Source organism: Microtus oregoni, unplaced genomic scaffold (genome assembly GCF_018167655.1).
Source record: "Microtus oregoni isolate MIOR12 unplaced genomic scaffold, Mior012 000001F_ref0000356, whole genome shotgun sequence".
Taxonomy (NCBI): Eukaryota; Metazoa; Chordata; class Mammalia; order Rodentia; family Cricetidae; genus Microtus; species Microtus oregoni.
Window position 1 is genome coordinate 86,034,022 of NW_024543060.1, and position 24,876 is coordinate 86,058,897.

Here is a 24,876-nt window from a genome sequence, read left to right on the forward strand (position 1 = left end):
AAGAGTTTAGATTACATACCTTGAATAGATTACATACCTTGAAGCCCTAGCCCACACTGCTCGATGCTCTCCAGTCGCTGAGGCTGGTAGCCCCCCACCCCCCCGCCCCCGCCCCGGCCCCTGCCCGCGGGCTGCTTGTCACTGAGCTGCTGGAGGACCAGCGCCTGGCCTCCTTTGGTTGCAATGCTGCCCCCTGTGTAATAGCGCAGGGACGATTTGTTTTCCCTTCTTGTAAGTCTTTTCCCTTGTGGGAACCAAATTTAGAAGTCTGAACCTTCAGGGCCGCCATACTGAGCACCCAGTCAGGAGGTGTAGTTATTCTTTTAGCAGAATTAAATATATCCTCCGAAAACGTTTACATTTCTAGATAAAATTATATTAAAATTCAGTCATTTGGGGTTTTTCAAAAAAGAAAAACCCCGCTTTTTGTTTGTTTGTTAGACAGAATCTCACTTTGTTGCCTGGAATTCACTAGCCCAGGCTGACTGTTACGTTCGCCAATTAGGGGAAAACAGCATTTCGTTTATGACACCTCTAATTATCAGAAGGCTTACTCTAGTATTTATATCTTTATTTATTTATTATTTTTTAAATATATTTTTAAAGCACTGTTTTAAGCTCTAGTACAACTCTTCAGAGGAGCCCTCACCTCTGCTGGGGGAGAGAGGACAAAGTATAGGCTTCAACTTTTCTCGAGGTTTTTAATGTCCGGTTGGCCTGCGGAATCAAAGATATAAGAGCTAATGGGTAGGGAAGCTAGTCCTGGGAAAACATGGCTCTAGGCAACTTTATCCCATCTCGGCCTTTCTTTCTAACTTTGCCTCTAGAAGAAGAAGAAATAAAGCAAGGGGATTATGGAATGTGGCTGGCATTCTCCAGCCAGGTATCAGATCCGGAGATGCCAACTTACAGGCACCAGCTTCCTTATTGGCAACCTATAGGCTGAGAACAGGCCATTTGTCAGAGGGAATAGTTTTTAAACACCCGGAGGTGAAGTCACTGAGTGAGAAGGAGGGTGGCTGGAAGCCTCCGGGAGGCCTAGGCAGCCACCGAAGCCTAGGCAGCCGCTTGCTTTTGATATACAGCCGATCAAGCTTTCCATTGCACTAACCACTGAACCCCTAGTTAGTGACACCTTAAAACAACACCTCAGATTTGAGTTCGAGGACATTCTGCGTGAGAATCTCCTGCAGCATTTACCAACACTGTGTGACCTAAACTCCCAGATTTTCTGGACATTTGGCCTTGAATCTAAAAGGGATCCCCAAGTGACTGTGAGGCCCCAAAGTTTGAGTATCAGCTCCCTACGGCTGTCACCAAGGCTCCACAAAGCAGGAGGAGACGATGCTACCTTGATAAATGACCACAGCAAATAGTTTTCTTATGCCGCCTTGGAAACACTGGGCGCGAGAAAGAGCAAAGTCTTTAGTGTAGCGACTTCCTTAAATGTCTGAGGTGATGTAAAAGGCCCGCAAACCGCCATCTCAGCGCCTCCTCCTACCTCAGCTCTAACTTCCCTCAGCACGAGGGAAGCAGGCAGTAGCCTTTGCCTCCTAGCCACTCGGGTTTTCTTTCTCATATCTAGATGATATGGCCACGGACGGTCACGGAACGGCTGCTGGATGAGCTATTTGATAGCACCTCGGCCCGCTTTCTGGCTGTCTTGGAAGCTCTTGCTGACTCGAGCAGGCGAATCCTGCAAACTGGACCTCTGGTGACTGACGAGGTGGAACTCCGTGATGTTGTCTCGGAACTGTTCATGGCTGGAAAAGAACTCTTGATACGTAAATAATATATTAATACTTTCTAGTGGAAACTGATCGCAAACACCTTTAGCATCATGGCCCATATATGAGAGATTAGTATCAAGCTTACAGATTGACCTTGAAGCCAGTGACCATGCTATAAATAATTCATTTCTAGGGTGTTTTTTATTTTCTAAAATATAACATTATCTTTGAGTAATGACAATTGCATTTCTTTCTTTTGGGATTTACTCTCTTAATTTCCTCCTTCATTTCCTCATTTATTGCACTGTCTGGAATCACCAGAAAACACGCTGATATTGTCCCAATTGACCATAGACGGAAAACCTTCAACGTTTTCACCAATAGTTCAGACATTTACTAAAGTGCTGTGCTGTATACATTCCTTTTTGTAAAATTCAGATGAAGAAACTTCCTTTATTCATAATTTTGATAAGGTTTCTTTTGTTCACGGGGATTATTCATATCCGTTCATACTGTGTATGTACGCGCGCACGCATGTGCGTGCACGTGCGTGCATGCGTGCGTGCTCGTGCGCTCAGCCAGGCCTGTGAAGACGAGAAGGGCTTCAGACATCGTTCTCACCTTTTTTTTTTTTTTTGAGTCAGGGTCACTGATTTTGTTAAACTGACAGGCCAGCTGCCCCAGGGATCCTCCTGTCTCTACTTCCTTAGCTCTGGATCACAGCGTGCCCGCCATGCCTGGCGTTTTACACGGATAAACTGAACTCGTCCTCATGCGTGAGTGGCAAGCCCTCCATAGACCGAGCCATCTTTCCCAACTCTCTTTCCATTCGCGTAGTGGTATCTATTGTGACAGAAATTATTTTTATTTCTATTTTGTGCCTGAGTCTTCTGCCTGCGTTTATGTCTGTGTTCCCCTCGTGTGCCTGGTGCTGGTGGACGCCAGCAGAGGGTGTCTGTTCCCCTGGAACTGGCATTACTGATGGTTGTAAGCCCCGGTGTGGGTGCTGGCCAGCAAGCCCAGGTCTCTGGAAGAGCAGCCATTTCTCCGGACCCCAGAAACTTTTAAATTTTAATGTAGTCCAGTTTGCCAATGCATCCTTTAGAGTTAGTCCTTTTTATTTTGTATTTAAGAAATCTCTGCTTTTTCGATGCCCCATGTTTCCTTCCCAATAAGTTCTAGTGTTTAGATTTTTTTTTTTTGCATAAGGTCTACATCCATGCTATTTCTGTTGCTATGAAGTAGAGCTCACCATTTGCTCACTCATGTGGCTGTCTAGTTGACGTAGCACCGTTTTTGAAGACGGCTTCCTTTCCCCGCTGATATCCTCACCCTAAACTTGGAGCTTCCGTGTACCCCGTTTCCTCACTCAGCCGCGTCCTGCCGTGAGGTGTCGGTTGTTGCCCAGCAACTGTCCACTCTTATTATTCCTGGGTGGTGTTCTGTGGCCCAGTGTGCCACGGTGTGTTTAACCGTTTGACGTGGAGAGATATTTGGGCTGTCGCCAGTTTGGAGTTGTTCGGAATAAAACTGCTGTGAATTTGGAACTTTTATTTGAGCATAATGTGCCACTTCTGTGGTCTAATTGCTCGTTCCTATTACAAGTGCATATTTAGTTATGGAAGAGATTGCTGTCATTCTCTCCAGGTTTGCTGTGCCATTTAATATTCCAGCCTGCTGTGGGTGAATGATGCAGTCTCATAGCAACGTTGACAACATTTTTTTTTTTATTTTAGTTATTCTTATAGGTGGGTAATGGTATCTCCTTGTATCTTTAATTTGCAGTTTTCCTAATGGCTAAAGATGTCGTACAGCTTTTCACTTGCCATCTGCAATCCTTTTTCTCTTGGCTTGCTTCCTAAATACACTGCCAATTCTCTTCTGGTCTGCACAGAGCCTCTGATTACTGCCTTTCTAAGACAACCAATAGTTTTATGAATGTGTGCTTCTCATGGTTACTTCCCAGTTTTCATTGCATCTGTCTAAATTTATTTCTTTTGGCTCTAGTCGAAACATTGAGGACTTGAAGCACCAAGGCAATAGATACAAAGTCTTACTGTTTAAGGCTTGTTTATTTTAGCATCTGCATACTGGATCTCCATGTCTTGTTTATTTTAGCATCTGCATACTGGATTTCCATGTCTTGTTTATTTTAGCATCTGCATACTGGATCTCCATGTCTTGTTTATTTTAGCATCTGCATACTGGATCACCATGTCTTGTTTATTTTAGCATCTGCATACTGGATCTCCATGTCTTGTTTATTTTAGCATCTGCATACTGGATCTCCATGTCTTGGGCACAAGGGGTTCTGTGGGGGAGTTTAAAGGTAGTTCAACCTCGTCATTTCATAGATTTTAGATTTTGTGCTTTTATCTTTCTTATGTTATTCTTAGGTTTGATCACACTGGGTCCAGTGATACAGGAGGCATTTCGATCTCTTGTCATATATATATGACAAGATATATATATATAATTTCCCATTACTTTTCGGTCCTTCTCTGTACCTACCTTTCGTTCTTCAAAACAAATGTCAAGATTTTTATAGTCATCACCAACCTCCCACCTTATTTTTTCCCCTCTTTTTGTTCCATGTTATTACTTCTGAGAGCGCTTCTCAATGTGAATTTCCCGGTCACTCATTTTTTGCCTTATTTTTTCCTGTTCTGGCCTTCTGTCCACCGACTGCGTTCCTACTCTCAGCACTGGTAGACTCAGGATGCAGTCTCCCCTTGCTCCTTCCTCACTCCACGCTTCTGGGAGAAACACCTATGCTCTCATTCTCTCCGTTCTATGTTTCTGCTTCCTGTGGTAAAGGATGCTTACTTTGTGGGTTTTCTTGGAAAATACTTGCATGTTTAATTTTCTTTCCACATGACCTTACCTTCTGCGGCCTTGCAGCAGTCAGCTGACCTTTTTTTTTCTTCAAGACAGGGGTTCTCTGTGTTGTGGTGCCTGTCCTGGAACTCACTCCGTAGATCAGACTGCCTCTGCCTCCTGAGTGCTGGGATTAAAGGCGTGTGTCGTCATCACCTGGTAGTAGCCAGTTAATTTGGCTCTGATTTCTACCTAGGAGGAGACACAGGAAGCCAGATGTTCGCTTGTGTAACTTTAGATTATGTGTGTGTGTGTACCTGAAGGCAGTGAGCCTCTGATCCTGCACTTTAATGAAGGCCTCATGTCTTCATTTGAAAAGTCCTGAGAGAAACTCGGGGGATGGGGGATGATGATCATGATCAGAATTTTTTTTTTTTTTTTTTGGTTTTTTGAGACAGGGTTTCTCTGTGGTTTTGGAGTCTGTCCTGGAACTAGCTCTTGTAGACCAGGCTGGTCTCGAACTCACAGAGATCCGCCTGCCTCTGCCTCCCAAGTGCTGGGATTAAAGGCGTGTGCCACCACCGCCCGGCTCAGAATATTTTATATATAAAAAAATCTGTTTTCAATTAAAAAATTTCTCAAGTGAGAGTGACATTGCTGTGAAGAGACACCATGAGCACAGCGACTCTTATAAAGGAAAGCATTCAATTGAGGCTGACTCCCAGTTTCAGAGGTTTAGTCTATTACCATTGTAGTGGGAAACAAGGCAGCATGCAGGCAGACATGGTGCTGGAGAAGGAGCCAAGCCTTCTTCATGGAAACTGTGTACCACACTGGTTGTAGCTTGAGTATCTGAGACCTCAAAGCCCACCCCACAGTGACACACTTCCTCATCAAAGCCACACCTACTCCAACAATGCCACACCTCCTAATAGTGCCACTCTCTATGGGCCAAACACTCAAACACATGAGTCTATAGGGGCCATTCCCATTCAAATGCCCACAGTGAGAATTTCTCTGATCTCATCCACTCAGATTCTAAAACTCACCTCATCTGCACATACCCTGTACACAGCTTTCATTGAAAAGGGAGGACTATGTTTCCACTTCTTCATGAAATCAGATTCTTCCAAGCACTCCCTGTATCCTGTATCCTCTTTCGTCTTCTTCCCTGGGTGTCTGTGAGCTGGTCAGACATGCCAAGAGAATTGCCCGTGTCCACTGCTCTCAAGTCTTTCCTTCTGCGTATGCATCAGGCAGCCCCTGCCCCTCCCATGTTACCGAAAAACTCATAGATGGCCTCCTTTGTGCTCCGTGGAAGCTCACTCCACAATGCTTTGCTCCCACACTGTTCTGTAGGTTCTGTAGCTCTAGCTCCTGTCGACTCTCTCTCGCTAAACACTCTCCTTGGCAGCCTCCTCTCTCTCTGCCTTCTCTTATTTAATGATGCTTGCATGCTCATAGCTGATCCTGCTGACGGCTGTGAATATATATATATATATATATATATATATATATATAGCTACTGGTGACCCAGAAAGTCACCCTCCCTTCTCTAGGTCTTGTTCTTAATGTCAAGCTGCCCACGAGGCTAATTCACCACGGAAGTTCTTTATATTTTATACTCCTTCGACTCCTCTGCTTTAAAAATAGATTTACTTATTTTTATTTCATGTGTATGGGTGTTTGGCCTTAATGAATGTGATTGCACCATGTCTGTGCCCTGTGCCCTGATGTCTACAGAGGCCAGAAGAAGCCATTGGATACTTGCATTGTAGACAGCTGTAAGCTGTCATGTGGGTGCTGGCAACCATCCTGGGTCCTCTGTGAGAACATCAAGTGTTCTTAACGCCTGGGCATCCCTCCACACTGTCATGCTCTTTCTTCTGAGTGGCTTTAGGAAACGTTAGATGTCCTCACTATCTGTCTCCATAACATTGTGCATTTCCCCACCTAGGTTTCTTATTTGGCCCACTACCCTGCAAAGTCGGTGACAATGAGGCTGGGGACTGGGGCCATTTCTTATCATTGTTTTTCTAGAGCCTGATAGTGTCTGATGGCTAATGTCTGATAAATGACTCTTTGCATGAATGGCATCCAGACATTCCTCTCTCCTTTTCTAGTTTCAAATGTTGGAGCAAATGGGAAACTTGATTTCCCCAAAACGGGAAATCTCCTGGAGCATGTGATCGAAAGGAAAAATGTCATTTCCTTGCGTGCTGCTGTGAAATTTGCAAAATTGGCATTCACTTACGAAGAATGGGGGTTATTTGAATCACTAGCTGCACAGCTTGTCCGCTTTCTCCAGGTAACACGGGCAAAGCTCTTCATGTGTTTTTCCATTCTGCTGAAATGGCGTTGACTTGCTAATTACCTTGCGGGATCTGTCTTCTCAGAAACAAGAGAGCCCTGCGTTAAAGAAGGCCGAGAAGGATCTCATTCTCCTGCTTGCGGTAGAACCACTGATCAATCTAAAGAAAAACAAAGGCCTTATCTTCCCTCTGGAGAATGATAAGCAGGGACAGTCAGTTCACATTTATCTAAAGCATATTGCTTGTCACGGTGAGTATTTCATGTTCAAGGCTTAGGGGTGGGCCTGGTGCCTGAGCGTCTGGCAGAGGTGACTTTGTGGTCGGGAGCAGTGGACTAGGCGTGTGGGAGGTCAGAAAGACCTGGGTGACAGGCCATGTGGTTCCTAGTCACATGAGGACATGCATGTGACTCTGGAGCCGCTTTTGGCACACGAAGGAAGTCCTATGTAGGTGTTAGCGTCAGTGGGAGATGAGCAGGGCTGCTGGGCTGAGGGAAAAGGGGGATGGGCCGGGCTGAGCAAAAAGAAAGTTCGCTTGCGTCCTTCTCTCCAGCGTTCAGGATTTTCCATTCTAGGGCATCAATGACTTATGCACCATCGTCTGCATAATTTATCATCTAGTCTGCTTTTAGATCAGTAAGATTCATTTTATTTTGTGTGCCTGTGTTTTCCGTCTTCTTTTAGGCATCACATAGCCGCTCACTTGCAGTAAACCATTTGTGCCCATAGTGATAGACTTCCCTCTTCTATTGGTACCAGAATAAATACTTGTATACTTTTCTCCAGCTGCTACATCTTTAGAGTATTCTAGTATTGCAAGCCCCTTCAGTTTCCCTCTGGACATAGGTGACACACATATTGTGGATTAATAACCAAAACACTAGTCTATTTCATTGAATTCTAGCTCCTGAGATTAATTTTCACACGGACGCATCTTAAAAAGCTTATTGGCATGCTAAACGGTCCAGCTGCCATGTGTGCCGTTTTGTAAACTTGGTGTTTTGTACTTAGTCCTTCACAGCCGCTATCCTGCCCCTCATCTTCTCTGCCTTTCGTCTGCAGAGTCTTGTGTGAGGAGCTGTGGATACTCAGAAGATATTTTCAGTTTGGCAGCCATTCTTCATTTCTGTGTCTGTGTCCCTTCCAAGGTGAGGTAACTCTTTTAAACACGTTGTGACAGTGTGGAAGGAAGATACCTTTTAATAGTCTGGTCTAGCTTGAGGCCAGGTCTAAAACATGGCAGGATCTGCTCGTCAGGATGCTTCCTTGAGCTGGTGGCTGACTTGGAACTCTCAGTTTCTTTCCGTTGCCATCACTTTGGGTGTCAATCTGCTTGCTCCTTCGGGGAAATGTCTGAGGCTGGCTGTGTTTCATCCAACGAGCAGGGAACCCCGCAGTGGTTCTGGGGAAGAGTGGATGTGTTTAGTGCAGCACGGCCACGGTGCCTTTCAGTCCTCCAGGGTGGCAATGTCTGCTTCTTGTCCCTTTTCACATAGTGGCCAGAATTTAAAAATGGCCCACGTGCATTGGGTAAGACCAGTGTCTCAGGCCTGCCCCAGTTCCCAGTTTTGGTTTTGAAAAGAGGGACTTAGTGTTCTCAGCCTCCTGTGAACGCAAGATCTTGATATGCTGTTCTTCCGGGTGCTGGGAATCCAGACGTGACGCAGTATAGCTCTCTCTCTCTCTCTTTCTCTCTCTGTCCTCTCTCTCTCCTCTCCCTCACTTCCCCCTCTCTGTCCTCTCCCTCTCTCTCTCTCTCTGTCTCCCTCTCCCTCTCCCTCTCCCTCTCCCTCTCTCTCTCTCTCTCTCTCTCTCTCTCTCTCTCCTCTCCTCTCTCTGCCCCCACCCTCTCTCTGTCCTCTCCCCCCTCTTTCTCTCTCTATTCCCTCCCTCCCTCCCTCCCTCCAGGGCAGGGAGGGATTGACCCTAGGGTCTGACTTGACACATTCTCTACCACTGAGCTGCACCATCCCTGGTCTTCTGTCACTACTTTAAAATTTGGATCCGAGGGTCCCCAGGGTGTCTCTGAGCTTCCCTGGAAGACAGTTTTGAGCAGTGGTACCCTAATCCTTTTTCATTACTTTTGTGTAGAATATGGGAAGAGTCATGACGTTTCATTTGAAACTTGGGTTCATGGTTAAAAAAAGCAGAAACTCATTGTAAAGTTTTGCATTACTCTTTTCTTAGGTAAATGAAACAGAATAGGGGATTAAAATGTGCTTTACTCTTACGGTATTTCTGTTTCTTCTGAATTTATCAGAGTGTCTTGGAACCTGTGGTAGATTTTTCCCCCCTCTCGGTGCCTGGGATAGACCATAGGGCTGAATGTAGCTCTATCCCAGAGCTACCTCCCCAGCCCAGCTTTTCCTTTTGATTTTGAGACAAAATGTCATTAAATTGCCAGGCTGGTCTTGGAGCTGAGGTCCTCTGTCTCAACCTCATGAGCAGGACTAGCTGGGATTATAGGCCTGCATTAGTGGACCCTGCCAGGTATTTCATTTTGAAAGACAGGCAGAAAACATAATGATTATAATCAGTGAACTTAACAAGAAAGAAAAATCAAGGCTTAAAGGGCAAAGACCTTCCGCTCATGCATTTAAAAATAATCCATGCAATGTCTTAGTTGAGCTCAGGTTGACTCCAGGCTGAGCACATTTGCCGGTGTCTGGGCTCTGCTCAGTTCCCTGTGCTGCAGGGAGGTGTGACACACACCACACTCAATCTCGGGGCGTCCAGAGGGCCCCACATATGCTTCATTTTAGTCATAAACTTCATTTACCTCCCAGTTCAGCTACGAGTCCCCTTTACTTCTGAAAAGAGCTAACTAATTAGGAGATAGGCCTGTCCTGGGCAGTGTGTTGATGCTCACGTGGGGATCTGCTCAGTTTTGCTCAGTTTCTCTCCACTTATCTGTGGGGGAAACCCGGTGGGTTCTCTCTGTCTGTTAATGGGGGTGACATGAAGGCACTGGCCTTAGCGCACTGATTGATGAGGGGTGGACGATCTGGGACACGTGAAACTTACAGGAGTGTGTGTGCCTGACACACAGGGTACCTTATGGGCATCCATCTTCCTCTTCTTACTGACGAACTCATCATCTTCGTTTTTAGGGTGAGCAGCCTGACAGGGATATCATTGTGGACATAATAACCTTCTTATGGCAGAAATGCAAGCTGGGAATCCAGAGGATCAGCATGTCCAAAGGCGACTTCGCAAAATACTCCCACAAGATCAGCTCTAGCAAAGTACTCCCTTTTCTTTCATGAGAATGTTTGTATCTTAATTTTTTAAACTCAAGTTGAGTCCACATTTCCAGTCCAGACCTCCCCTCTGATCTACCCCCTAAGTCCCATCCTTTCCAGATGTGTGAGGTGGGAAGCTGTTCTTTGTGTGCTTACTGAGACCTTCCTGGGACGTGTGCTGCCGCGCCCTGGCCCAGTTTGGTTTCAAAGAGTGGAAAACGGTTTCATTTTTAAAGGAAGGAACACATTCAAGTCTAGGCTGCGTGAGCTTGGGTGGCATTCATCAACAGGAGTGATAGTATGAGCACCAATAAGACGGAAGCACCAGGGTGCTTTCCTTCCCTTGATAATATATATTAGTGTGCTCCTTGGTAACATTCACTGCTTAGCAGAGCTGTTTGCCCCATTGGAAAGGGAAAGCAGGGGATTCGAGCATCATAAAACTGGGAACTTAGATAAAATATTTCAGGACAGGCTCCAAAACCACGGAGAAACCCTGTCTCGAAAAAAAAAAATTAAAAAAATATATTTAGTAATAAATGTTTAATTTCTAGTGTGCCTGAACTTCCTACAAACTATTGTACTGATCCAACATTTTGGTCATGTTCTCTATTAAGTGATGATTTGGGTAGATAAATACTGGTCCATCGTAGCTCTGAGAGAATCCTGATGGGTTATGCTTTGGGGATACAGTCCCGAAAGTCAATTTCTGAGCACCTAGAGTGGGGCCAGCACCCGCCCACTTGGCTGACTTTGTATTTTGAGAATATAGCGAATATTGATGCTAAGGAAAAGTAACCTCATAAAGTTTCCATAGCTACAGGCATGCACATTATAAGCAGGTGGACATTTATGCATGTTTGTAAATGCATCCATTGTTAAATATTTTATTAAAGTCACTTTATGTTGTTGATGATTGAGATACATTAATAAGGAGGCCTAGGTACTACTTGGCTGTGGTCAGGGCAGGATCAAAGAAGAACTTAAACTGAAAACTTTGCCTCTTCATATACAGTATCCTTCTAATTAATTTTGATTGGCATTTGCCTTCCGCAGTGGGTGTATCTCCTGTGGCAGATAAGCGAAGTGATTCACTGCTACCGGCTGGAAGATTTGGACATCGTGATGGTGGCAGAGATCACCTTACGATTAAGTGAAATATTAGAGTCTTTGGGAAGCTCGAAAAGAAAGTTCAGAAAGTCTGCAGGTGAGCGATGGGGTGAAATGCACGGTGGGATTGTTAGCATGCGCATAGACACAGTAATGATGTGGACATGTATTAGAATTCAGGTAGCTGCCAGGAGCAGTTACCGCTGCTGCCCTTCAGGGCTGTGGCATGGCGCCCGGTCTTCCTCTTCAGAATTTTCATCGTATCCAACAGGATAAGTAGGGGTTGTTTTTGTTTTCAATGAGATGAGGTCTCAGTTAGCCCAGGCTGGCCTTGAATTCACTGTAGCAAAGGCTGCACTTGAACTTCGGATCCTTTCCCCTCTACCCCAGGTGTTGGGCTTGCAGACCTGTGTGACCATTCCTGGCTCATTTTCCTGCCTTTCTACAGTTCGTGATTTCCTTTTCCAAGTTCCTTGCCTTATATTTACTATCTTATTATCTTCTTAGTTTACAAGTCTAAAAAAATATTTTTTTTGTTTTTTCTGCAGTCAAGAGATGTTTTCTAGATTATCCGTTACTGAAAGCAAAAAAACCAAAATGGCCCCATCTTCAAAAGTCTGTTTCTCATTCAATTGCATTGTTTCGTGTATGAGTTACTTTTGGAAGATAATTGTTTTACACTGTTCATAACCAGGCTAAATACAGCCTGAGGTGTTTATTCTTTGTTAAGATATTTCCATCAATATTGGAATATGGCCTATTTGTGAATTAATATGTTGTTTAGTTGGAATCATTAAGTATATTTTTAAAATAGGAAATGTAGTGTTGCCTTAAAGTACTTAACAAATTTTATTCCTTTAGCTTGGACTAGACGTCTCTGGTACTTGTCCAAGTCCATAAGGCTGTGCCCTCTTTTAAAGGACTTTATAGCAACAGAGGGAGGACCACAGTCATGCCACTGTCTTGTTGAGAAACACAGTTCTTGAGTTTTTCTAAAGATTATTTTATATAAGTACAACTTTAAGTACACGAAAGAAACATTTTGATATCTTGTCAAATTATGATGATGAGTAATTTCTAAATATTATTAATTTAAAAAGATAACTGATTTAGTAGACTAGTTTAATAACCCAGAATCACCCCTGTATTTCTATTTTGTCTTCCCCCATCCTTCTGTATTTCCCTTTGGTATTTGCTCTGTCTTGCTCTCTCTTTTCCTCATCTTTCTCTTTTTCTCTCACGTCCTTTCTCTTTCAGATTTATCTGCAAAAAAGGGGCCTGAGGAATTCCCTGGGACTTCAAAAGGGATCCCAGAAGTCCTTCCAATATTAAAGGTACTGATTGCAGTATTGTTATATTATGGAAATTATAATATATAATATTAAAACATGCTATTACATTATTATGGGAATTATAATATATAATATATAAAACAGTATTATTTTTTATGTTATGGAAAGCACTGTTAAAAATGTGAGTTTTTATTTTCAGTATAGAATTTATAAATGTATAGTGGTTCATTGTAGAAATGTCTCCGAGTGTTGAGGCTTTAAGAATTTCTGTTGCTGTGTACTGGTCACTACAGAGACACCCTCCCACTGGGCCTTTCCTCTAGAACAGGTACTACCCGTTCTACACAAAAGTTTAAGGCAAGAACATAGGGAGTCTTCACGTGTGAGTCTCTGTGTGGGTTTACATGCATGAAGACAGTGCCTGCAGAAGCCACAAGAGGGAGTGAGATGACCCAGAGCTAGAGTTACACAGTTGTGAATTGCTGGGGGAAGGAGGTGTTGGTCACCTCTCCAACCTCTTGGGACGTCTTGCTGTTACACCACTGCTTGTTTGCAGACGTCCTGAGTCACAGATGTAAAGAGCGGGATGCTCCACTCAGCTCATGCCTCCGGAAGGCTGAAGGAGTTCTTACCTGATTGACATGCACCAAGGATGCTGATGGCACTCAGGAGTGCTTAGTCAGCTCTATGTGGAAGGCGGAAGGGTGCGGAGCTACACGGATGCTTCTCATTGTTTGCTTTTCTTACAAGATTTGAATTACTTCTGTACATGACCATGGCTGTCTAGATCTGAATGGAGGTGCCTCATGTACACAGCCAACATCCATCTGTTTAGAGGCAGTGCCCAGAGCAATGCATGGGGCCTTCCCTCTGTGATTCTGGTTCTGTGCTTCACGAACAGAAGTCATGGCGAACAGCCATGATGATTTTAATTAAACACAATAGGTTCCTGTGCTGTGGAATTTCCCAGGGGTCACTTTGCCTATCAGCTGTGTGATTTTCTAAGGAGATGTAGAGTACCACGTGTTTTATTATTTGAGAACAAAACACCTCTTATTCATTGTGGAGCATTTACTCAGGGCCCCGTGTTTTATGGATGTCTTTTAAAATGTTTCCCTAGAGAGGAAGCCAGTGAATATTTTGACTTGTCTGATAAACTGTCGACTAAGTTATGAAAATTGCACTGACATTGGGGAGAGTTTAACAATATACAAAACAAAAATATGCAGCTTTACTGTCTTGATATCCTGTGCTGTTTTCCTATGCCCTCATGCCCTCTTTCAATCTACCTCATATATGTATATCATATATGACTTTTGAGACAGGGTTTCTCTGTGGCTTTTTGAGCCTGTCATGGAACAAGCTCTTGTAGACCAGGCTGGCCTCGAACTCACAGAGATCTGCCTGCCTCTGCCTCCTGAGTACTGGGATTAAAGGCGTGCGCCACCACCGCCCAGCTCATATTTATAACATGCAGCATTCTATTGCTTTGTAATACCATTCTGGCAGCACTTGCCCTGTTGGTTGCTATTAGCCCTCCTCACTGCTAACCTTCTGGAAACCTCTGAAGATCATAATGAAGCTTAGAAACTGAGTATTTCTGGATAGCTTCCCTTGGGACCCCTGATGGATTGGTTCTGGGATCCTCACAGGTGCTAACGTCAGTGGGTATGTGGTCTCTTGTGTGAGGTGATACCATGTTTATATATAACCTGGGCATGCCCTCATGCATGCTTTACAGTCTCTAGGTTACTTTTAATACTGAACACAGTGAATTATGTAACTAGTACTCTGAATTGTTTAAAAATCAATGGCAAGAAAATGTCTGTATATGCCCAGAAGGTTCAGTGTTTTCCTGATTGTGTGTGTGTGTCTCTGTGTGTGTGTGTGTGTGTGTTGATGGTCCTCTGCTTCCTTCAGGGCATGGAGAAGGTCTCAAACAAAGTTTGACCTGACTCCCACCTTCTTCTTCCCCTGCTTGCCTCACAGGTCCATATCCCAGACTGCCCTGTTCCTGCCCTCCCAGATCTAGTTGACCCCCAAATATGGGATATCTCCACCCCAGTGATCACTACCCGCCACCACTTGATCCTAGTTCACCTTCAGGACCCCTCTTCCTTCTCCTCCAGACCCCAGTTTTCCATTTCTGAAACCCATCACCTCGGCCTCAAGTCATTATTACCCCCCTCCTATCTCGGTGACTCCTAATCCCTAGTGACTTGCCTTGCAACACCCCCATTCCCCTGGTGCGTGCCCTCCAGTGCCCACCTCTTAGTTCAGTGCCCACCTCTGCTTCATCATTCTGATTCACCTCATAGTCACCAACCCACTTCTTCTCCCTTCCTCTGGGGGCCAGCTTCCCCTTTATGCCTGGCTGGTCACTAATATGGGACCAGCCTTTCTCATTTGTTTATGTTTTCTTCTAGCCCCTTGCCTTCTCTTCTTCCTCCAGGAATGGATTCGTGAGGTCTCCAGGGTGGCAGTTAACCAAATACTCCTACATTCCTTCCTCCTTTGAACAATGGTCCACCAACTCCCAACTCCCCCTCCCCAAGTAATCCCATGCCAACAGGAAGTAGCCAAATTGGAACCAGTGCCCATATATACAAACAGGCCGGAATGTTTGGTTGGAACCCCTGCTTGTCCCTGCACAAGCAAGAGAAACTTCCCCCAACTCTGTCTGCACCGAGGAAACTCTGAACAAAGGGATGGTGCCAATAGCCCAGTTCTGCATTTCGGGCAGCCGATGTGACCCACCTTTCTGATGTGGCCGGCCCACTCCAGTGCCCACCCAGGAGTTTAGCTTTTGACCATACATGGGCATAGTCTCAGTTCCTGGCTGACATGTTGTCACCGCTCCCTAAGATCTCTAAAATCTCCCTCCCTTAGCCTGGGTGTGCCACTTCCCTGGCCCCATTCTTTGTGACATAGACCAGCCTGGGAGCAAATAAACCTGCATCTGTCTGCTTTTAATCTGGGCTGATCTGGCCTGTTACATCAGCAGAAACCTAGCAGTTGAGCCCAGAGATTAGCCTTAAACGTGGCTCCACAGGTGAAACCCACTTAAAAATGTTTAGTGTGTGTGCGCTCGCGCATGTGTGTGTACGCGCACGCACGCATCACGGAGCATGTGTGGAGGTCAGAGGACATTTTGTGGAAGTTGGTTCTCTCCTTCCACAATGTGGGTCCTGGGAACTGAGCTCGGGTTGCCAGCATGACTGCAAGTGTCATTACTCACTGAGCCTTCTCACCAGCCCTGCAAGTACTTGGCTTCAAAGGGACAGTTCATCTTTCTGCCATACCCGGTAAATCCTAGGAAATTTAGTGCCAAGCAACTCTCATAAAAGGAGCTGTTGTGAATTGACCTTCTCAAATGAACGTTCGTTTTCTAATTACGAGGTCCCAGGGGTACACATTTGAATTCTTTGGTTTTAATTGCACCTTATGGGGAGAGCTAGATTTAAGTGATTTCACGTTGGGAACAGAAACTGGCCTGCGTGAGGGGCAGAGGAGGCATAATTGTCCAACAGTGGTTTGCCCAGGGCTCCCTTGCAGCGCTTACACAATATGCGGCTTCTTGCTTCTCACTTCAGACACAATCAGTCATAACTTCAACTCAGGAAGGTTCTTAAGGACACTTGAGTTTGAGAGTGACAGGTGTAGCGGACCAGCTCTTGTTCTCCATGCTGTTATGGGGAGGGCACAGGAACCCACGGGGAAATTATAAAGGGCTTGGCTTTTTGGCTTGAACTTTTGTACCAAGCGAAGCCACTAAATGAATGGATTTCTTAGGTGCCGTTTTTTTTTTCACAACAAAGGATATCCCACATCACTCCTGAGTGTATGTGTGCACCTGCACACACACACACACACACACACACACACACACACACACACACACACACACACTCTTAGTGCTTTTGGCTGAACAATAACCTAGATGACTAAAACATCTCCCTTCTGGAAGATGCCTTGACATTTTGGGCAAAACTGAACAGAACTTCAAATACATTGCATAATTCATAAGAAAGCAAGGAAAATTCTAGAGGCCAAACAAATAGGAAGTGAAAACCAGCCTTCTGAGCATGCAGGTGAGAGCTTTAGCAGATTGCTGGGCATGCAGGTGAGAGCTTTAGCAGATTGCTGGGCATGCAGGTGGATGCTGCAGCAGGTTGCTGGGCATGCAGGTGGGTGCTGCAGCAGGTTGCTGGGCAAGCATGTAGATACTGCAGCAGATTGCTTGAGCATGCATGTGGATGCTGCAATAGGTTGCTGGGCATGCAGGTGGATGCTGCAGTGTATTGCTTGAGCATGTATGTGGGCGTTTCAGCATATTGCTTGAGCATGCAGGTGGGTGCTGCAGCAGGTTGCTGGGTAATCATGTAGATACTGCATCAGATTGCTTGAGAGTGCAGGTGGGTGCTGTGGTGGGTTTCTGGACATAGTTACAAACAAGCATAGATTTTTTTAAAACAACTATCTAGAAGAAGGAGATAAAACTTCAACTCAGAAAAGATGGAGTTGTCATTGAGCCTCTCCATAAAGTTAGAACTTACAGACTCCATCCTAGAAGAAATATACTGTAAAAGTATATTAGAAGAAAACATTGGTTTTATAGGGAGATATCTCAGATTTGGTCCTGAGAGGAGGAGAGAATGGGAGAAAGGCTTTCACCCCATTGATTCGCAGCCTTGGTGGTGTCCTCAAGTTGCTTTGTTATTTGAACGTGTAACTTGAGTCATTGGAAACCTCCCTGAGCCTGTGACTTTTTGTGGGGATGGGTTTGCTGAATGATCAAACCATGCATATCCAGGGAAGTGAGGCCGATTCAGTGTTAGCACGCTGTGATGCAGTATAGCACATCCCATATTAAAGAGCAAAGAAAAACATGGCTGTATCAGTCCACAATGAGATGCAAATGAGGCATTTGACAAAACCAGCTGCCAGCCTTTCAAACCAAAACTCTTAACAGCTGGAAATAGAGGTCTCTTACCCAATAAGGCACATTATCCAAAGACTGTCAATTAGTGTCACAGCTATGGTACAAGATTAAAAACTGTCCCTTTATTCTGATATAACCACATACAGGTAGCCACCATTTTTCTATTAAACATGTTTTAGAAGTCTTAGATGAAGACTGTGAACCAGAAAAAAAAAAAAGCAGTAGAGACCGTACAGGAAGCGATAATTTGGTTTCAAGCACAGACACAACTCATTGCAGGGCATTTAGTTCTAACGGCCTCCAGGTCCATCAGCACGTTTCATGAATAGTGGCGACATGGTCTTCAGGACGGCTCCTTTCATCCTACACAAACATGAGTCAGCTGGGCATCCTTGCTTCCTATCTGTAGGATAGTCACCTTGGGATGACAGGGAACTCCTGGAACCGTATCTGCAGCCTGTCACTTCTGTACAGTCCTAGGTGGCTGTTCTTCTAATGAGGAACATTTGATTGATTTTGTAATGAGAGGTTCTTATTCTGCAGTAGCGGAAGGAAGATGGGGTTTCACTAGCCATATAGAACATGCTCTTGCCACTCAGACCACTGTGGTGGATGTTTGAGGTTATTGTTGGCTGTCTCTCAGGTTTCCTGAGACACTCTAAGGAAGCTCTTGAGAATGGCAGGAGGTCGACAGAGATGACTCGGTTAAGAGCACTGCCTGCTCTTCCAAAGGTCCTGAGTTCAATTCCCAGCAACCACGTGGTGGTTCACAACCATCTGTAATGAGGTCTGGTGCCCTCTTGAGGAAGAGACCGGATCAGTCATCCTCATCCACTTAGACCATGAAACCCAATGTGGACAAGTTCAACAGAACTGCCATATACGGGCTGCCCATGCATGCTGCAGCATTGCTAGGGCATTAAAAAAAAAGTTTTCACCAACAGTTGAAAACCATGGGGAACCTGCGATTCTGTGCTTTGAGCTCCTTTCTGCTGAAGGTAGTTACAGAGCTCGTGGGGCATAACTACACTTTGCCTGAGCCACAAAGGTACCAACACCATCCTGAGCCTGTGGTCGAGTGAAGGAAGCATCCAGAAGAATTCATGATGGGGGAATCAAAATGCATTTGAAAAATTAAAAAAGTGGAGTTAAATATTGGTCAAGGCACCTGCATGGTGAGAGAGGTAAAAAAAAAAAAAAAAACAAACCATCAGATAGGGCTGGAGAGATGGTTCAACGGTTAAGAGCATTGCCTGCTCTTCCAAAAGTCCTGAGTTCAATTCCCAGCAACCACATGGTGGCTCACAACCATCTGTAATGAGGTCTGGTGCCCTCTTCTGGCTAACTGTATACATAATAAATAAATATTAAAAAAATCAGATAACACAAATGAATGATTAATAAAAAAGACTCAGTGGCTCCTGTTGGGGCAGCGAGGCAGAGTGACTCTGTGGTTGGCAGTCCAGGGGGCCTTGGTTTTACCTGTATGTGTGAAAGATTCAGAGAAGGGCGTTTGGACATGGCTGATTGTTCTCTGTTCTCTACTAGGCTGCCTGTGAGCACAATGATGCTAAAAAGATGTGTAGACTTTGAAATCGTTCTGTGTTGTGTTCTATGAGCGCTAAGTCTACATCTCCAGTTCTGAGGGTCTGAGATTTAAAAAAGTAGGACGTTTTCAAATCAAGTGTGTGAAAGACTAGCTAAAACTATGTGGACTTCAAGTTTAACATTTACACGTGTGTTTGGTATGACTAGAATTGCGAAGACAATGCCTAGAACTCACATGTGTGCTCATGAAAGTTTGTTTTTGGAAAATGGTTCAATATATTATTTTTGTCTTCAATGACAGTGCTCAGTATTTAGTTGACACTAAACATATTTAGTCAGAGACAGAGCGTGGCCGATGTTGGGCAAAGTTTCTGCTGTTTGATTTTGAGTGATTGTTAAAGAGTTTCAGCTTTTGCTTTTCGTAATTTTTGTAAAATCATCCTAGCGAGCTCCTGTGGAACAGCTGTTTTATGCATATGAGCTCCTTGATAAAACGATCGCTGCAATGAACTGGAATTGCATGCTATCGACTTTGTCGGATGGGTCATCAGTACTCGACCATTGCTATGTCAAGGTAAGAGCGGACAGTCTCACATCAGGTCAATGTTCCCCTTAAGCAGGAAAAGAGCCGGCTTTTCAAGGAGATACGTAAAGTGTGGTTTGCTCTCATAGGCCAGATATAGCTCTTCCCAGAAGAATTCAAGGAGGGATGGTGTCTTTGAGTTTGTCAGTGAAGCGGACATGCTAAGAGAACATGGGTTTTCACATAAGCCAGCTGCTCGGGGCTAGAAGTGAGCAGAATTAAATGGCTATGAATAAGACAGAACTTGAAAGATAACAAGGCATAGCTATTCTTTTAGGCTGTTTTGATAACTATTTTCCTTTTTGTCTTCTTCTACTCTCCTGGACTGAAGGACTCTCATGACATAGACGGGGTGACTTACAAGCCGATCTCCGCGAATAGCTTCATCATGGATTTGCATCTTGAGTTAATTCATGCTCAGCACCGTGTAGCCGTCGTACTTCTTGACCAACTGCAAGGTAGTGGCCCGGAAGTAATCATACAGAATACATTTGAAGTGCAATTCAAAGGGAGAACCGACTCATTCTTGTAGTTGTGTATTTGTTGCCCACTTTTCCAAATAAGTTTTATTATTTTATATTTCTTTCCTTGGATTAATATCAATAAATACTTTGGTTTATCAGTTTACACTTTGCATAGCAGGCCAGTAAATTTCTAAGAAAATATGATTATATTTGCTTGCTTATAGTAAGTTGTTGTTTTGTTAATTCAGTGGAGCAAGCATTTGTTTAGTACCTACCAAGATCCTTTGTTTCTACCTTTTTATGTTTTCATCCTTTTATATTTTATTTTAAACGTTTATATGGTTTTCAATGTGACCCTTTAGATGTAGAGAGGAGCAGATAATAATGAAAAGTCTCTGCTCCTAAGTAAACTGAAAACCCGATAGAGCATTTCTGTTATATAAACCAGCTTCCCGAGGATAATTAGCCATAAACAGTATTTGAAACTGAAAATATGTGGTTCCGAAATGCAATTTAAAGCTCAATAGAATGATTGTGTCTGGTTTCCTTCAAGAATACTCATTATCTCCTATATCGTCCTTCATGGAAGAATGGGGCTTTGTTTGTTCTCGGGGTTACTATTTAATGGTTTACTCTCCAACTGTTGTTCATTAGGTCTTTGAAGGCCAAATGAGTTTCCATGAGGGACCACACACAGATGTTGACAGGAGGCCTGAGCTCGATTTTCGTGGAGTTAGTTAAGGTTTCATGCCGTATCCCTGAGTCTCCTTGGCTCTTCTGCTGTTCTTTATTGATCTCCCACCCTAGCCTGTGCTATTATTTCATCCCTCTGTCTCCCTTCACTCAAGTATGCTGCCGCCAGACTCATGCTCCAGAAGAGCTGTTTGTGCCTATCTTACCCACGAGCGTCACAGTGGCTGCCCACTGATGACCACAGCTTTAGATATGACCCATCTGCATCTGCACTGAGAGCTTCTCATAAATCTTATCCTTCAGTGGTGTCTGGTTCTATCTTTTCACCAGTCACTATCAGTTAGCACTCATTAGCACAAATAATAAAATCCAGTGGAAGGGGTGTGCTGTCAGGGATTTTCAGGAAATGCTATGGCTTAGTCACTGTTCTGTTGCTGCGAAGAGACACTATGGCCAAGGAAGCATAAAAGAAGCATCTGTTCAGGGGCTTCCTCACAGTTTAGAGGGTGAGTCCATGACCATCGTGACAGGGGACTCGGTGTCAGACAGCAGGCATAACATTGGTGCAGTGACTGAGGGCTGGATCTGGATCTATAAGGTGGAGGCAAAGAAAGGGAGTGACTGGGTCTGGCATGGTATTTTGAAACCTCAAAGTCACCCCCAGTGACACAATTTCTCCTACAAGGGCACACCTACTAATTCTTCCTAAAAGGTTCCATCAGCTAGGTACCACATCTTCAAATCTATGAGTCGATGAGGGCCGTTCTCACTCAGACCTCCACACTCTGCATACCTTGCAGGGCAGAACCAAAATAGTGTCAGGACTTTTTTGTGGACCAGACCTAAAAGTCATCTCCTTTCCTTGTCCCCAGCCCGCACAGCTCCATCCATGTTTCTCTCATCTCTTATCTATATTGTACCGCAGTGACAGTCAGTGCCAATGGTGCACAGTATGTATGCCCACAGTCCTTTGTGTTTTAGGTGAAAATTGCTAGGCTTTCACTGTCCCTGGAACCTTGTATTTTCCAGGGACTATGGTGACACACTTTTTCTAGAAAGGACCAGGGGCAGTTTGGCATTTTATGTAAGAACAGGGTAAAGTAGACAAGAGTCCCACAAGGTGATTTTTCTTGAGATGAAACAGAAAATTAAATATTTTTATAATGTGAAAATTCTATGTCCTGAAGTACACCACTGGAAATGGAAAAAAGGAGGTGACATTGAAACTGCAACTTGCCATATATGGCAGCACAAGCCTGTAGTTCTAACATGTGGGAAGTGAGAGCAAGCAACAGATTATCAGTTCTAGTCCTGCCTGGGCTGCATAGCAAGTTCAGGACCAGCCGGAGCCAAACAGGGATCCTGTTTCAACCAAAAATAAACCAAGGTTTGGACTTAGAGTATAGTGGTAGAGCCCATACCTGGCATGCCCAAGGTCATGGGTTTGTTCCCCAGCATGGAAAACAAAAGGTTTCCTGTTTGGTTTATAATTGGAGGTGTTCTTCAGTTTTACAGATTCCAACTGTTAGCACAAATCCCAAAGGTTTGGAAAAAGTAAAAGAACCTACAAACTCCGAGTGTTTCTCAGGTAGGTGATTCATGTTGTTGTTGTTGTAGTTCAAAAAATTTAAATGATAACGTTCATCTTGGTCTTTTAGTAACTATTTGTTTGCCTTTACAGAGTTAACTGTAATAAATAAAATAAAGAAGAACAAGCTTTCCAAAGCCAGCTACCTGATGCAGAAGGCCCTTTTACTGTTTGAGAAAGACAAAGCCTGTACAACTTCACAGAACTTGTTGATGGTAATATTTCATTTTTCCATTTCTTCTTCTAGTCCTGGCACCCAGCTTGTGTTAAAATGAGTGATTTGTGTGTCTTTCAAAAACTTGCTTTGAGCTGGATGGTGGTGTCACACATATTCAATCCCAGCACTCGGGAGGCAGAGGCAGGAGGATCTCTGTGAGTTCAAGGCCAGCCTGGTCTACAAGAGCTAGTTCCAGGACAGGCTCCAAAGCTAAAGAGAAACCCTGTCTTGAAAAGCAAACAAGCAAACAAACAAAAACAAAACAAAACAAAACAAAAAAATAAGCAAGCAAACAGTATTTTGTTCTTTGGCATCTGATTATGATTCTTAGACCACCTCACATGGAGTGGCCTGATCAGGGGGACTAAGCTCTATCTCGAGTCCTGAACTGTTTGGAAATGAATGTTTTTGTTTCTAGAGACAACTGACATGGGATGCCAATTAAAAGGAGGAGGAGTCAAAATAGGGTAAATTAAAATTGGAGCGGGCACTAGCCCTTCTAGTGCATTCTTTGTGTCAGAATTAAAATGCATACAGCCTATTGACTGAGGTAGTTTCATCCAGACAGAGGTTGCTAACATATAGAGCAATATTCTTGATGTCTTTTAAGAAATGTCATGTTGGGGATGGAACACAGGCCCCATGTATGCTGAGCCCTCTGCCTCCGAACCACCCCAGATCTGATCTTGTTGCTACCTTTAATGTGGTCTCATGCTGGAAATTCTTTTGTCTTTTCTCTGATTTGTGATAGGAGGTTTTAGTAGAACTTTCTGAAGACGGTCTACACTGCATGTTAGGAGATCTTCATTTTGCCCCTTGCATGACCTATGAAAATTTGATAGCATGATCTGTGTTTGTTAGCGTCTCAGCACTTCAAGAAAATGTGTAGAGATACATATCCTAAAAGGATCTTTGTTTATTTGGCTCACAGTCTGGGGATTCCACTTCATGGGTCTGTGGTGGTGATACAGTGGAGCCTGGAGGAAGCATTTGCTGTCAGGGAATCCATGTACCGCATGGTGGCCAGGAAGGACAGGGGTGGAATCCTAATATCCCCTTTAAAAGTGCATCCCAGTGCACTTTTAAAAGTGTGTCTCACTGCCTTCCAGTAAGGGCTATTGATCAAGCCTTTAACATATGGGACTTTGGGAGGCATTCCGTATCCTAATAGAGTACTGACTGCATGACTATTACATGAAACAGAAAGCAATGCTACAAGGAACTTGGCCAACAAGACAAAGAAAAGCCAGGTCAAATCCGGGTCAGTTAGGAGAGGTTGAAGACAGAACACATATATGTAGTATGTGAGCATGCAAAGAAGGAGAAACGGAAGCTAGAAGAGAGGCTGAAACATGAACAGACTGCCCCAGGAGAAGGAGGGGAGGAGAAGAAGGCATGGACCAGGAGCAGACAACCAGGCAGGCCTTTCATCCTTTGGTGGAGAAAGGAAGGAAGAGCGGATAGATGCACATGTAAGAAGCTTGTTGGTGTGGAGGCAGGAGGATAAGTTGATGCTGGCTTGCCTCAAGAATTTCATAAAGCAGAAAGCAAGGATTTCTGCTCGCGGGAGCAGGTATTTGGAATGAGAAGGAAGGTGAAAGGAGCTGAGAACAGGGGCGAATGAGAGCAGGAGCTGAGTCCAAGGGAGAAGCCTGGCTGGAATGTGGAAATTCTTCCTGCAGTTGGAGACTGGGACTTTTCAGAAGCTCCTCCCCTAGAGTGGTCTGATGTATCCGGATGTGCGATGTTTTGTAGCAGTGACAGCTGAGTATTTGTCATAATGAAGATTTGTGTGGGATTATTAATTTTTTAAAATGGGAATGTTAGACCTCGGACTTCCTAGAAATCAGGTCAGGTTCCTTGAAGCCAGCAGGCACTTGCCGTGGAAGTTAAAACCCACAGATTAGGGTTTTAACTTGGCGTGTAAAAGTATATGGAAATCACATCTCACCTTTGCTCAGGGAACTTTCCTGAAGGCTTCCCCTTTTCTTCTAGCCCCCCTGACCATGTTGAACATGACAGCTTTTTTGTGTTTTTTTTTTTTTTTTTGACACAGAATTTCTCTACATAATCTTAGCTGTCCTGGAACTCTCTCTGTAGACCAGGCTGGCCAGGAACTCACAGAGATCCTCCTGTCTCTACCTCCTGAGTGCTGGGATTAAAGACGTGCACCATCATCGCCTGACCAGCAGCTGTTTTTCCTTCTCTTCCACTTTAAGATGTCTTAAGTAATGGTGTTCCTCTCTAGGTACTTTAAGGAAGGTCTTCTCACCCTCTAGGGATCCAACATGTTGTCTCTGGTATGACATACTCTCCCCTCTTAAGGCTTTCCTATCTCA

General features: G+C 44.3%; 1 protein-coding gene across 1 annotated transcript in view; it reads left to right on the forward strand.

The window, feature by feature from the left end:
* The window catches only part of Cfap54 (cilia and flagella associated protein 54), a 249,963-nt gene that overhangs the window by 25,988 nt on the left and 199,099 nt on the right, over window positions 1–24,876 (forward strand). The window contains exons 9-19 of the mRNA XM_041669797.1: window positions 1,586–1,784; window positions 6,671–6,855; window positions 6,944–7,109; window positions 7,921–8,006; window positions 9,969–10,103; window positions 11,157–11,307; window positions 12,468–12,544; window positions 19,438–19,566; window positions 19,907–20,033; window positions 22,240–22,320; window positions 22,414–22,535. Of these exons, the coding sequence (XP_041525731.1) occupies window positions 1,586–1,784; window positions 6,671–6,855; window positions 6,944–7,109; window positions 7,921–8,006; window positions 9,969–10,103; window positions 11,157–11,307; window positions 12,468–12,544; window positions 19,438–19,566; window positions 19,907–20,033; window positions 22,240–22,320; window positions 22,414–22,535 (1,458 nt within the window). The remainder of the gene's footprint in view (window positions 1–1,585; window positions 1,785–6,670; window positions 6,856–6,943; window positions 7,110–7,920; window positions 8,007–9,968; window positions 10,104–11,156; window positions 11,308–12,467; window positions 12,545–19,437; window positions 19,567–19,906; window positions 20,034–22,239; window positions 22,321–22,413; window positions 22,536–24,876) is intronic.